The following is a 12,283-nucleotide window of genomic DNA, read 5'->3' on the forward strand; positions in this document are numbered from 1 at the left end:
TAGATCAGCTTTGTGTGTGCTATCAAGTTTTCACGTGTTTTAATACACAAAAACTTTAAGTAGTAGTAGTAGTTTCAAAAAGATAATTAAATCCAACATAGCTGCTTTTCGAGGCGGCTGATTGGAGCTGTGGCCGCAAGGTAGTTGGTGCTTGTCGTGGCGGTAATCCTAGAACCCGTTGGTGGACACCGGCGGTGAGGGATGCCGTCAAGCTGAAGAAGGAGTCCTATCGGGTTCTTTTGGCTCATAGGACTCCTGAGGCAGCGGACGGGTTCCGACAGGCCAAGCGGTGTGCGGCTTCAGCGGTCGCAGAGGCAAAAACTCGGACATGGGAGGAGTTCGGGGAAGCCATGGAAAACGACTTCCGGACGGCTTCGAAGCAATTCTGGACCACCATCCGCCGCCTCAGGAAGGGGAAGCAGTGCACTATCAACACCGTGTATGGCGAGGATGGTGTTCTGCTGACCTCGACTGCGGATGTTGTGGATCGGTGGAGGGAATACTTCGAAGACCTCCTCAATCCCACCAACATGTCTTCCTCTGAGGAAGCAGTGCCTGGGGAGTCTGTGGTGGACTCTCCTATTTCTGGGGCTGAGGTTGCTGAGGTAGTTAAAAAGCTCCTCGGTGGCAAGGCCCCGGGGGTAGATGAGATCCGCCCGGAGTTCCTTAAGGCTCTGGATGCTGTGGGGCTGTCTTGGTTGACAAGACTCTGCAGCATCGCGTGGACATCGGGGGCGGTGCCTCTGGATTGGCAGACCGGGGTGGTGGTTTCTCTCTTTAAGAAGGGGAACCGGAGGGTGTGTTCTAACTATCGGGGGATCACACTCCTCAGCCTTCCTGGTAAGGTCTATTCAGGTGTACTGGAGAGGAGGCTACGCTGGATAGTCGAACCTCGGATTCAGGAGGAACAGTGTGGTTTTCGTCCTGGTCGTGGAACTGTGGACCAGCTCTATACTCTCGGCAGGGTCCTTGAGGGTGCATGGGAGTTTGCCCAACCAGTCTACACGTGTTTTGTGGACTTGGAGAAGGCATTCGACCGTGTCCCTCGGGAAGTCCTGTGGGGAGTGCTCAGAGAGTATGGGGTATCAGACTGTCTGATTGTGGCAGTCCGCTCCCTGTATGCTCAGTGCCAGAGCTTGGTCCGCATTGCCGGCAGTAAGTCGGACACGTTTCCAGTGAGGGTTGGACTCCGCCAAGGCTGTCCTTTGTCACCGATTCTGTTCATAACTTTTATGGACAGAATTTCTAGGCGCAGTCAAGGCGTTGAGGGGATCTGGTTTGGTGGCTGCAGGATTAGGTCTCTGCTTTTTGCAGATGATGTGGTCCTGATGGCTTCATCTGGCCAGGATCTTCAGCTCTCACTGGATCGGTTCGCAGCCGAGTGTGAAGCGACTGGGATGAGAATCAGCACCTCCAAGTCCGAGTCCATGGTTCTCGCCCGGAAAAGGGTGGAGTGCCATCTCCGGGTTGGGGAGGAGATTTTGCCCCAAGTGGAGGAGTTCAAGTACCTCGGAGTCTTGTTCACGAGTGGGAGAAGAGTGGATCGTGAGATGACAGGCGGATCGGTGCGGCGTCTTCAGTAATGCGGACGCTGTATCGATCTGTTGTGGTGAAGAAGGAGCTGAGCCGGAAGGCAAAGCTCTCAATTTACCGGTCAATCTACGTTCCCATCCTCACCTATGGTCATGAGCTTTGGGTTATGACCGAAAGGACAAGATCACGGGTACAAGTGGCCGAAATGAGTTTCCTCCGCCGGGTGGCGGGGCTCTCCCTTAGAGATAGGGTGAGAAGCTCTGCCATCCGGGAGGAGCTCAAAGTAAATCCGCTGCTCCTCCACATCGAGAGGAGCCAGATGAGGTGGTTCGGGCATCTGGTCAGGATGCCACCCGAACGCCTCCCTAGGGAGGTGTTTAGGGCACGTCCGACCGGTAGGAGGCCGCGGGGAAGACGCAGGACACGTTGGGAAGACTATGTCTCCCGGCTGGCCTGGGAACGCCTCGGGGTCCCCCGGGAGGAGCTGGACGAAGTGGCTGGGGAGAGGGAAGTCTGGGCTTCCCTGCTTAGGCTGCTGCCCCCACGACCCGACCTCGGATAAGCGGAAGAAGATGGATGGATGGATGGATAGCTGCTTTATTAAACAAAGTTTTTTTATTGTTGGCGAGAAATCTGGTCAAGCCATAAGTAAAATCTAGAAAGCAACTTCAATCCCTTTAGGTTGCAACTACGACAAGGGACGGCTTAATGATCCCTTTAACGATTAAGGAATGTTTCAAATTTGTGGAATTAATTGATCGTGTTCTGAAGTACAGTAATTGAGTGCACAACTGGGCTGCAACCAGCGAAGGCACTGTTTATTCACTCAACTAGTTTTGGTTTTAAAGAAGCTACATCCAGGCATGATTGTTCAGCTCAGTCAGTGCAACACTGGCATGGAAGAAGGAGTTCAGAACAATCAAAGAGAGATCCTCACATCCCATTGAAATATATACTGTATGTACATACCAATTAGATTATTAAATACCACTTTCGTGGTACATATTCTGCGCCTGCTGATATGAAAGCCCACATTATCATAATATTTATAGACTGTACAATTTTTAAAATGGTGCCACAACAGTCCTTGTCTGTGCAGCCCATATTACAACTTTGTGTGTTGCCTTGTCTCTGTTTTGTCTCTGTATGTCCGCCTATATCTTCTCCTTTGTCGCTCACTCCTGTCACGTCCCCTGCCAGGACCGACTGCCAGGCATCGAGCCCTTTACCCTCTCAGACCTCACCCCAGAGTGCCCTGTCCGATCCCCGTCTGTCAGCAGGTATACACTCGTATGCAGTAATGCAGTATGTTGTTTGACACTATGTGGAGAAACTTGAGGGTTCCGCCATCTTTGTCACTGCCTTTATATCCTTCGTAGGGATGTATATCATTATGATTCCTTATGGATACCAGTATTCATCGGTACTCTTATCAGTCTTAATTGGTGTAAATAAAGATGTGATATTTTTTATACCATTTTTATTAGCACCACCAACATAATGTAACATCTCAGGAAAGTATTTTATCAACACCTGCCTTTTAAAGGAGAACTGCACTTTTTGGGAATTTTGCCTCTCATTCACAATTATGACAGACAAGAACACACGTCTTTTTTTTTTAGGATTTTAAAGATGATTAAAAAAAAACGCTTCAAGATGCGGCTCATTGGAGTCACCGTTGTAGCCTTAAAGGCCCTCTTAAACAACTTCAAAACCCTCCATCAACGTTTTGTATACAAACTGCAAGTATATATGTAATGTAGTAACAGACGCATTTATAATAATATGTAATATGTACAATATGTACCGTATTTTGGTAATTTTATTCAATGGCGGGACCGATTTCTTCCGTGCATTGATGTCCGTTTCCACAGCAGCGCACTTCTGACTTCCGGCCTATAAATGTGTGTTCCTACTTCCGGAAACCAAAGCAAGTGTGTTTTAATCATGGCAGACTTGTTAATAGACAATTAATACATTTTTGGACAAATGAAGATTCACAACCTTATCTTTTTTAAGCTGAATATACTGAGGATGAACTACTGCTTATAGAAACAAGTGTGAAGGAAGAGTGAGACGTACTACTGTACATAGGCTGTCTGGCTAGCAAACAAAACATGAAATGTGGGTTAATACTTCACAGATACTGTAACATGATTGTTCATGTTTTTCAATCAGTACAGATCCTATCGCAGTGTTATGCATTACAAACTCAATCGCCTTTCGTGTTGTCGTAGAAGCTACCTTATCTCTTTCCGTAGTTAGCTTTATTAGTCAATATCGAAGCATGCTGATGTGTTACTACGCTAAAAAAATAGTTCTTCAGTGTTCGCTCTTACAATAACAATATAGCTAAGCTTGGTTATTATACAGGTTACTGAACATAAATGAAGTATTTTAAGATGAAGACAGATTTTGAATGCATTTTTAAAGTGAATTAGAGGTAGAATTGATTACTCCCATTATTAGCTGCATTGCTAGCCACCAAGAACGAGCCAAGTTTTACATGTTAAAATGCAAAAAAAAACAAAAAACTTTTGTCTTTTAATGATTGTGAACAATAGGCAAAATTCCCCCAAAAAGTGCAGTTCCCCTTTAAGTCTTAAACAAGTCAACTATGCTTGCGGTGCAATGTCATCATAAGTCCACACGTTTTTTTTTATAGCTGACCTTACTATAGCTGTCTGCTAAGCAGCTTTTATTGTACATATACATAAACAATCGATGCTGCCTGCTGGGATTCATTGTGGTCATCTACAACCATACGTATATTTCTCACTTCGTAAAGGCAATTTTCATGTTGGCTCTCCTATGCTGGTGTACTTAATGAAGAGGCCGGTGCATGTACATAGAGAATAGCATCCAAAGCATTCAATATGTTATTTCTAATAAAAATGTTTTAAATGAAACTAAACTTGTGCCACAACCATCCATCCATTTTGTATCTCCAGTAAGCAGAGGAAAGGCCCTCTGTCGCTCCAAGACTTCCGGCTGATTGCTGTGTTAGGCCGAGGCCATTTCGGCAAGGTACTGTTGTTTTATTACAAATGTCGAGAAACGAGAATATGTCTTTAATTGAAATATTGTGTGCTTTTTGTCTGCAGGTTTTGTTATGTGAATACAAGAAGACAGGCACCATGTTCGCCATTAAAGCTTTGAAGAAAGGAGATATTATAGCTCGCGATGAAGTCGAAAGGTATTGTTTATGCACTTATTGTTGAGAAAAAAATTTTCAACATGAATGCATTTTATTGTATTGTGTAACATAATCTGCAGCTATGCTTTGATTGGCAGTCATCACGATGCGTCCTTTAATCTTCCCCTGTAATTGTGTGTCGTTCCCTTTTTTTCCGTCTAGTCTAATGTGTGAAAAACGCATCTTTGAGATCGTCAACCTGTCACACCATCCCTTCCTGGTCAACCTCTTTGCGTGCTTCCAGACGGCAGAGCATGTGTGTTTCGTCATGGAGTACACGGCAGGAGGAGACCTGATGATGCACATACACACAGATGTCTTCACCGAGCCTCGAGCTGTGTATGTGTGAAGTTTTGTGAAAGTCGCCAGAATTGTACCGTTAAAAATAATATTGGTATAGATTTTCTATTTACAGTAATTCACTGTAAAAACAACTGTAGATTGTACCGGAAAAAACGGGCTGCTCAGACGCCAGAATTCTACAGTAAAAAAAAAACAGTGGGTGCTGTTTTTATCATGTACACACGTGTTGTCCCCAACCACCGGGCCACGGCCCGGTACCGGTCCGTGGATCGATTGGTACCGGGCCGCACAATAATTTTTTTAATTTTTTTAAATTTTTTTATTTTTTATTAAATCAACATAAAAAACGCAAGATACACTTACAATTAGTGCACCAACCCAAAAAACCTCCCTCCCCCATTTACACTCATTCGCACAAAAGGGTTGTTTCTTTCTGTTATTAATATTTCTGGTTCCTACATTATATATCAATATAGATCAATACAGTCTGCAGGGATACAGTCCGTAAGCACACATGATTGTATTTATTTATGACAAAAAAATAAAAAATAAATCGTCCCCAATCATGTATTTATTTATGACAAAAAAATAAAAAATAAATCGTCCCCAACAAATTTAAAGCATAAAGTGAAACGGGACCTATAGGAAGTGTATAAAATGAAAAAAATTAAGAAATTAAATTATATGACCTACTCAGTGGCCTAGTGGTTAGAGTGTCCGCCCTGAGATTGGTAGGTCGTGAGTTCAAACCCCGGCCGAGTCATTCCAAAGACTATAAAAATGGGACCCATTACCTCCTTGCTTGGCACTCAGCATCAAGGGTTGGAATTGGGGGTTAAATCACCAAAAAGGATTCCCGGGCGCGGCCACCGCTGCTGCCCACTGCTCCCCTCACCTCCCAGGGGGTGATCAAGGGGATGGGTCAAATGCAGAGGACAAATTTCACCACACCTAGTGTGTGTGTGACAATCATTGGTACTTTAACTTTATATTTCATTCATACTTCACACCACATTGTATAAAATTATATTTAAAAAAATGTCTTATCTTAAAGGCGCACAATGGAGGTAGAAAACCACACTAATGTTGACATTTATTTTTTTAAGTTTGCAGCATTTCAAGTGACCTGTTTGCATTTGTATGAAAGCTACCAGCAGATACAGTATATTTAAAACATATCCATGTCACTGAGGATTATATTGAAGTTCAGGTTACTAATCTTGTGGGTTTTTCTTGTTTAAATTCAGGTTTTATGCCGCTTGTGTAGTTCTTGGACTTCAGTTCCTCCACGATCATAAGATTGTGTACAGGTGAGTGGTTGCTGGACTGATCAGTAGGTACACACGAACAGACTCATGTATCAGATATCAATGGCTCATGTGGCAAATGTATGTTTTGTCATGGATAAAAAGATGAATAATCACACGCTACCAATCATAAAACACAAGATGCATTGAGTTGAGCATTGTAATCCTGTGTATTCATCATATTTCGCACATGCTATGTTCCAGAGATCTAAAGCTCGACAACCTTCTGCTCGACACAGATGGTTACGTGAAGATTGCTGACTTTGGATTGTGTAAAGAAGGTGAATATTGAGCGCTAACAGATGGCGTCCATGTTGGATCTGGGTCACATGTGGTGACATCCTTTCTCTGGCATACAGGCATGGGCTTTGGGGACCGCACCAGCACCTTCTGTGGAACGCCAGAGTTTTTGGCCCCTGAGGTCCTAACAGATACATCCTATACCAGGGCAGTAGACTGGTGGGGCCTTGGTGTACTTATCTATGAGATGTTGGTGGGAGAGGTGAGAATCCTCCAGACACACACAAGCTGCTAAACCATATGACAAGGCATTTGGCGTCAATTTAATAAAGCAATGCAATATCTTATGGATAACAAGTTGCTCAATGCATGTGTCTGTAGTCACCTTTCCCTGGGGATGATGAAGAGGAGGTGTTTGACAGCATTGTGAATGATGAAGTCCGCTACCCGCGATTCCTCTCAACTGAGGCCATTGGTATCATGAGACGGGTGAGAATACACACACATATGGTTACTCACACTACCTCACAAGCGCTAATGAAATAATTTAAAGTTAAAGTTAAAGTACCGATGATTGTCACACACACACTAGGTGTGGTGAAATTTGTCCTCTGCGTTTGACCCATCCCCTTGTTCACCCCCTGGGAGGTGAGGGGAGCAGTGGGCAGCAGCGGTGCCGCGCCCGCGAATAATTTTTGGTGATTTAACCCCCAATTCCAACCGTTGATGCTGAGTGCAAAAGCAGGGAGGTAATGGGTTCCATTTTTATAGTCTTTGGTATGACTCGGCCGGGGTTTGAACTCACAACCTGCCGATCTCAGGGCGGACACTCTAACCACTAGGCCACTGAGAAGGTTATCTTGTTATTAAATATGTATCTTCTGTGTCTTTGTGTGTAATGGTGAGCAGCTGCTGAGGAGAAACCCAGAGAGGCGATTGGGCTCTGGCGAGAAGGATGCAGAGGAGGTGAAGAAGCAGCCATTTTTCAGAGTAAGAAACCTGCCTATTTCTGTTTCTATTCTTTTTAAAGAAATAACAAATGAACAAACAATAACACTCAGTAGAGCGCAGAACTCAGCAAAGGCTTGCTAGCTTTGACGACTTAAAGGGGAACTGCACTTTTTTCTTTTTTTTTGCCTATCGTTCACAATACTTATGAGAGACAAGAAGACAAAAGTTTTTTTTTTTTTTTTGTATTTTAACATGTAGAAATTGGCTTGTTCTTAGTGGCTAGCAATGCAGCTAATGGGAGCAATAAATTCTTCCTATAAAACACTTCAAAAATGCATTAAAAAACTGTCAACAATACTTAATTTATGTTCCGTAACCTGTATAATAGGCAGCACGGTCGAACAGGGGTTAGTGCGTGTGCCTCACAATAAGAAGGTCCTGGGTTCGATCTTCGGGCTCGGATCTTTCTGTGTGGAGTTTGCATGCTCTCCCCGTGACTGCGTGGGTTCCCTCCGGGTACTCCGGTTTCCTCCCACCTCCAATGACATGCGCCTGGGGATAGGTTGATGGCAACACTAAATTGGCCCTAGTGTGTGAATGTTGTCTGTCTATCTGTGTTGGCCCTGCGATGAAGTGGCGACTTGTCCAGTGTGTACCCCGCCTTCCGCCCGAATGCAGCTGACATAGGCTCCAGTCACCCCCGTTACCCGAGAGGGACAAGCAGTAGAAAATGGATGGAACCTGTATAATAACCAAGCTGTAGCGACGTTGTTTTGTAAAACTCATTTTCTAGCGTAGTTACACATTGCTAGGCTTCGGTTATTAGCCGTAAAAGCTAACTATGCTCGCTTCTACGACAGCACGAAACGCGTTTGAGTTTGTATTACACATCACAATGCTTTAGGACACCAATATGTACTGACTGCAAAACATGAATAATCATATTACAGTGTCTGTAAAGTGTTAGCCAACATTCCAAGTTCTGTTTCTACACAGTTAGCCATACAGTGTATGTACTGTAGTTTTACTAACACGCACAATGTGCTGCGTGTATCAATAGCAATATTAAAGTGATTCACTCGATGGACAGATGTCTGTTTGGTCCAGCTGGCCGGGGAAGTTTTTTTCGATTTATTTGGGTAAGCACTTCATTTATGTCAAAATAGCTCTTCTTCAAATTCCACATTTATATTGTCAAAATCACTTTCACCTCACTCTCTTGGCTTCCATCTGCTCCAACGTCTCACCCTTCCTTTGTGCTCGCTTCTTTAAGCAGTAGTTCATCCTCAGTATGTTCAGCTTCAAAAAGATAAGGTTGGGAATCCTCATTATCCAAAAATAGTCGTCTTAGTTGTCTATTACCAAATCTGCCATGATTACAACTCACTTGCGTTTGTTTCCGGAAGTAGGAACACACATTTGTTGCCAAAAGTCGGACGTGCGCTGCTATGGAAATGGAAATCAATGCGCGGAGGAAGTCAGTGCCGATGATTGATCGATCAATGATTAAATTACCTAAATACGGTAAATCATATTGATTATTAATTATATATCCATTATATCAATATAGTATGTAGTAATATATATTTATATTATATATATATATATATATATATATATATATATTTGGCCTGTACTGTATGTATGTATGTGTGTGTGTGTATATATATATATATATGTATATATACTGTATATACTTATATATATATATATATATATGTATATATAAATATATACATATATACTTATATGTATATATAAATATATGTATATATAAATATATATATATTTATATATGTATATATATATATTTATATATGTATATATATATTATATATGTATATATATATATATATATATATAAATAAATGTATATATAAATATATATATATATACATATATAAATATATATATATTTATATATATATATATATGTGTGTGTGTGTGTGTGTGTGTGTGTGTGTGTGTGTGTGTGTGTGTGTGTGTGTGTGTGTATATGTATGTATATGTATATATATATATATATATATATATATGTATGTGTGTATATTGTGTGAATATCCTAAACATTCCTGCCACTTCATTTTACACATTATGGCATTTTTCCGTCTTTTTTTGTACCGCGGCCTTATTACTCTGATAATATCACACCTTGAGATTTTGATATTGTTACATCCCTACTAAGAACCTACTAAGAAGAACCATGATAAACATTCTGAATTTATTTCATCCATCCATTCATTTTCTAGATAATCTTACTTATCTCACCATATGACATGTAACTTACTTCACCATTTATTTATTTTTATTTTTATTACTTATGGAGGATATTGTGAATAAATTGAAAACAGGAAGTGAACAAAAGTTTTAGCAACTGCTATGCAAAGGAAAAGGGGTAGGATTAAATAAGCTCTGCTTCTTCCTACTCCTTTTCAAACATGTTCAATAGAGAAACTGGAAATTGTGATGTATCATGTTGTATGCATGCATGTTCGAAATAAATACAAACTCAACTAATAATAATACAATTTCCACTCAGAACAAAAAGCTGACACTACTTTTTAATATATAATGTCTGTTTGTAACATTTTAGTGTTTTTTTTATTTTCATAAAAAATTATTTAGACTTTGTTTCAAATTTTGCATTGAATTTTATGTTTTTTTTCCTCATTACATTGCATCTTTTTGCTCTTTTTTCTTACATTTTTACTGTTGTTTTTCAACCACAAGTTGCGGGTCAACAAATCCCGAGCTGCGGGACCGCACATTGGACACCTCTGCTCTACACTTTTTCGTATTATATCTTGAATTAAGTTGTTGCTGTTTTTCCAGAACGTGGACTGGGAAGCGCTGCTCCAAAGGAAGGCGCCGCCTCCCTTCGTCCCCTCCATCGGCGGTAAGGAGGACGTCAGTAACTTCGACGAGGAGTTCACCACAGAGCAGCCCGCGCTCACGCCTCCACGAGAGCCTCGCGTGCTCACACGCAAGGACCAGGACAGCTTCCTGGACTTTGACTACGTCTCTGACCTCTGCTAGTAGTGGGCTTTTTCCTCTTTTTGGCTCTGCCGGGAATGTTACGTACTGAAATGCCTCACAAACAATTTTGTGTGCGCGCCACGGTCCCGTATGATTGTTTAATTACACTGTGAATGAATGTGGAAGACACTGAAGTTAGTTTTCTGTGTTTGCATGCTTTTAAAAGATGCAGACTGAAGGATAATCTGGTAAATTATTGGAGGGACAGTTCAGTGAGAGGAGCTCGCCGTCCCTGTACTGTCGACGGTTGGACTCCGCTCACTGCCTCTTGTATCGATGCCTTATATTTGTACTCGTATCAGACCCATGGACAAAAACAATGTTTTTATGTTGTAACTTTGCATAGAGCAGCCGGAAGAGTGACAAGTCAAGAGCTGCACACATACTCTCCACTGTTCTTTTTAAAGAAAGAAAAGATGACCTGCAGAGTGAATTACTCTCATGATGCTGATGTGACACAGAGTTGGAGTTGACCATAGGGTAAACGACCACTGTCTTACATCACGGCAATTGCTTCTTATTTATGCTGTGTGGATGTTGACAATGTGACAGTTTTACAGCAGTACTTTACAAACCAGACTTTCGACAGTCGCAGCCCCGCACAGTTGGATACATTACGATTGCAATACATAAAGTGTGCGCTGTTAGTTCATACAACGCACACACACACACACACCACAAATATCAGCACAACAGCTCTGTGGTCTGTAAGTATTGTTTTTGTTTTGTCATTAAAAAAAAAAAACACTTGAGACTTGGCCGGACATCATCCACGTGCTGCTTGAAAGTGACGTTTTGCCGACAGTTGCACTCAGTCATTCCACTCGCATAAATTATTTTTATTCGCGAAGTTTATAAAAATGCAGTACTGCAGTTTGCATAAAACCAGTAAAAACTAAAACTAATGTTTAATAGAGGTTGGAACAATTTTGAGTGCATCATATATTTTTAGAAAAAGCACAAAAGCTAGACCAACAAAGTAATTTGAACAATGACTTGTGACCACTGCAAAAGTCTGATATACTGTATGTCCCTGGTACGCCTAAACGTCTGGATAACTTGTGCAAAATGATACAACTTTAAACAAGTGACAATTGTTGATAATAGAATCCATGGAGTGGATTGAGAGGCAGCAGGTGTTCCAGTATTGGCGTCTTTGTTCTTGCTTGAAGCATAGACGAGCCTGCAGCAAGGTGGCAACGGTGCTTCAAAGAATCAACAGACTGACCAGGAAAGATGAGGAAGCATACGTAGCCTTTGGGTTTACTATGAATTAGTGATGTGCAGATCGATACTGAAATATCGACACCGTTGATACCACACCGGTATGCTCAAATATCGATACTTTGCTACTTTAGTTATTTGAGATAATGTATATCATTAACAGGAACAGAGTGTAAAGTAACCAAATCATTGAGATCTTGTCTAAATAAAACTTTTTCTTACGCCTTGATAAGTATGTAATGTACAAGCACAGCGGTCAGTCATTCAGTCTGTCCTTTGTTTATTTTAGAAAAGGTCATTGAAATGAGTCACTTAGTTATAAAACAACAAGTATATGTATACTTTTATTGCAGACTATTTAGAGACACTACATACAGAGTTGAATAAAAAGAAAATAACGCATTCAGTGCAGAATACCGCCATAATTTGTTTCACTCTGTGACACTACTTTTTAAATGTTACCAGACACATTATGTATTGATATATATCGCCG

General features: G+C 41.5%; 1 protein-coding gene across 2 annotated transcripts in view; it reads left to right on the plus strand.

The window, feature by feature from the left end:
• pkn1a (protein kinase N1a) overlaps positions 1 to 11,318 on the plus strand; it is an 81,067-nt gene extending 69,749 nt beyond the window's left edge. For both annotated transcript variants that reach the window (XM_061983961.1, XM_061983960.2), the window contains exons 14-23: positions 2,734 to 2,813; positions 4,485 to 4,560; positions 4,638 to 4,729; positions 4,892 to 5,068; positions 6,280 to 6,342; positions 6,544 to 6,620; positions 6,699 to 6,841; positions 6,961 to 7,068; positions 7,489 to 7,569; positions 10,363 to 11,318. In XM_061983961.1, coding sequence (XP_061839945.1) covers positions 2,734 to 2,813; positions 4,485 to 4,560; positions 4,638 to 4,729; positions 4,892 to 5,068; positions 6,280 to 6,342; positions 6,544 to 6,620; positions 6,699 to 6,841; positions 6,961 to 7,068; positions 7,489 to 7,569; positions 10,363 to 10,566 — 1,101 coding nt within the window. In that variant the 3' untranslated portion in view covers positions 10,567 to 11,318. The remainder of the gene's footprint in view (positions 1 to 2,733; positions 2,814 to 4,484; positions 4,561 to 4,637; positions 4,730 to 4,891; positions 5,069 to 6,279; positions 6,343 to 6,543; positions 6,621 to 6,698; positions 6,842 to 6,960; positions 7,069 to 7,488; positions 7,570 to 10,362) is intronic.
• The last annotated feature ends 965 nt before the right edge of the window (positions 11,319 to 12,283 follow it).

Source organism: Nerophis lumbriciformis, linkage group LG25, assembly GCF_033978685.3.
Source record: "Nerophis lumbriciformis linkage group LG25, RoL_Nlum_v2.1, whole genome shotgun sequence".
In the NCBI taxonomy this organism is placed as follows: domain Eukaryota; kingdom Metazoa; phylum Chordata; class Actinopteri; order Syngnathiformes; family Syngnathidae; genus Nerophis; species Nerophis lumbriciformis.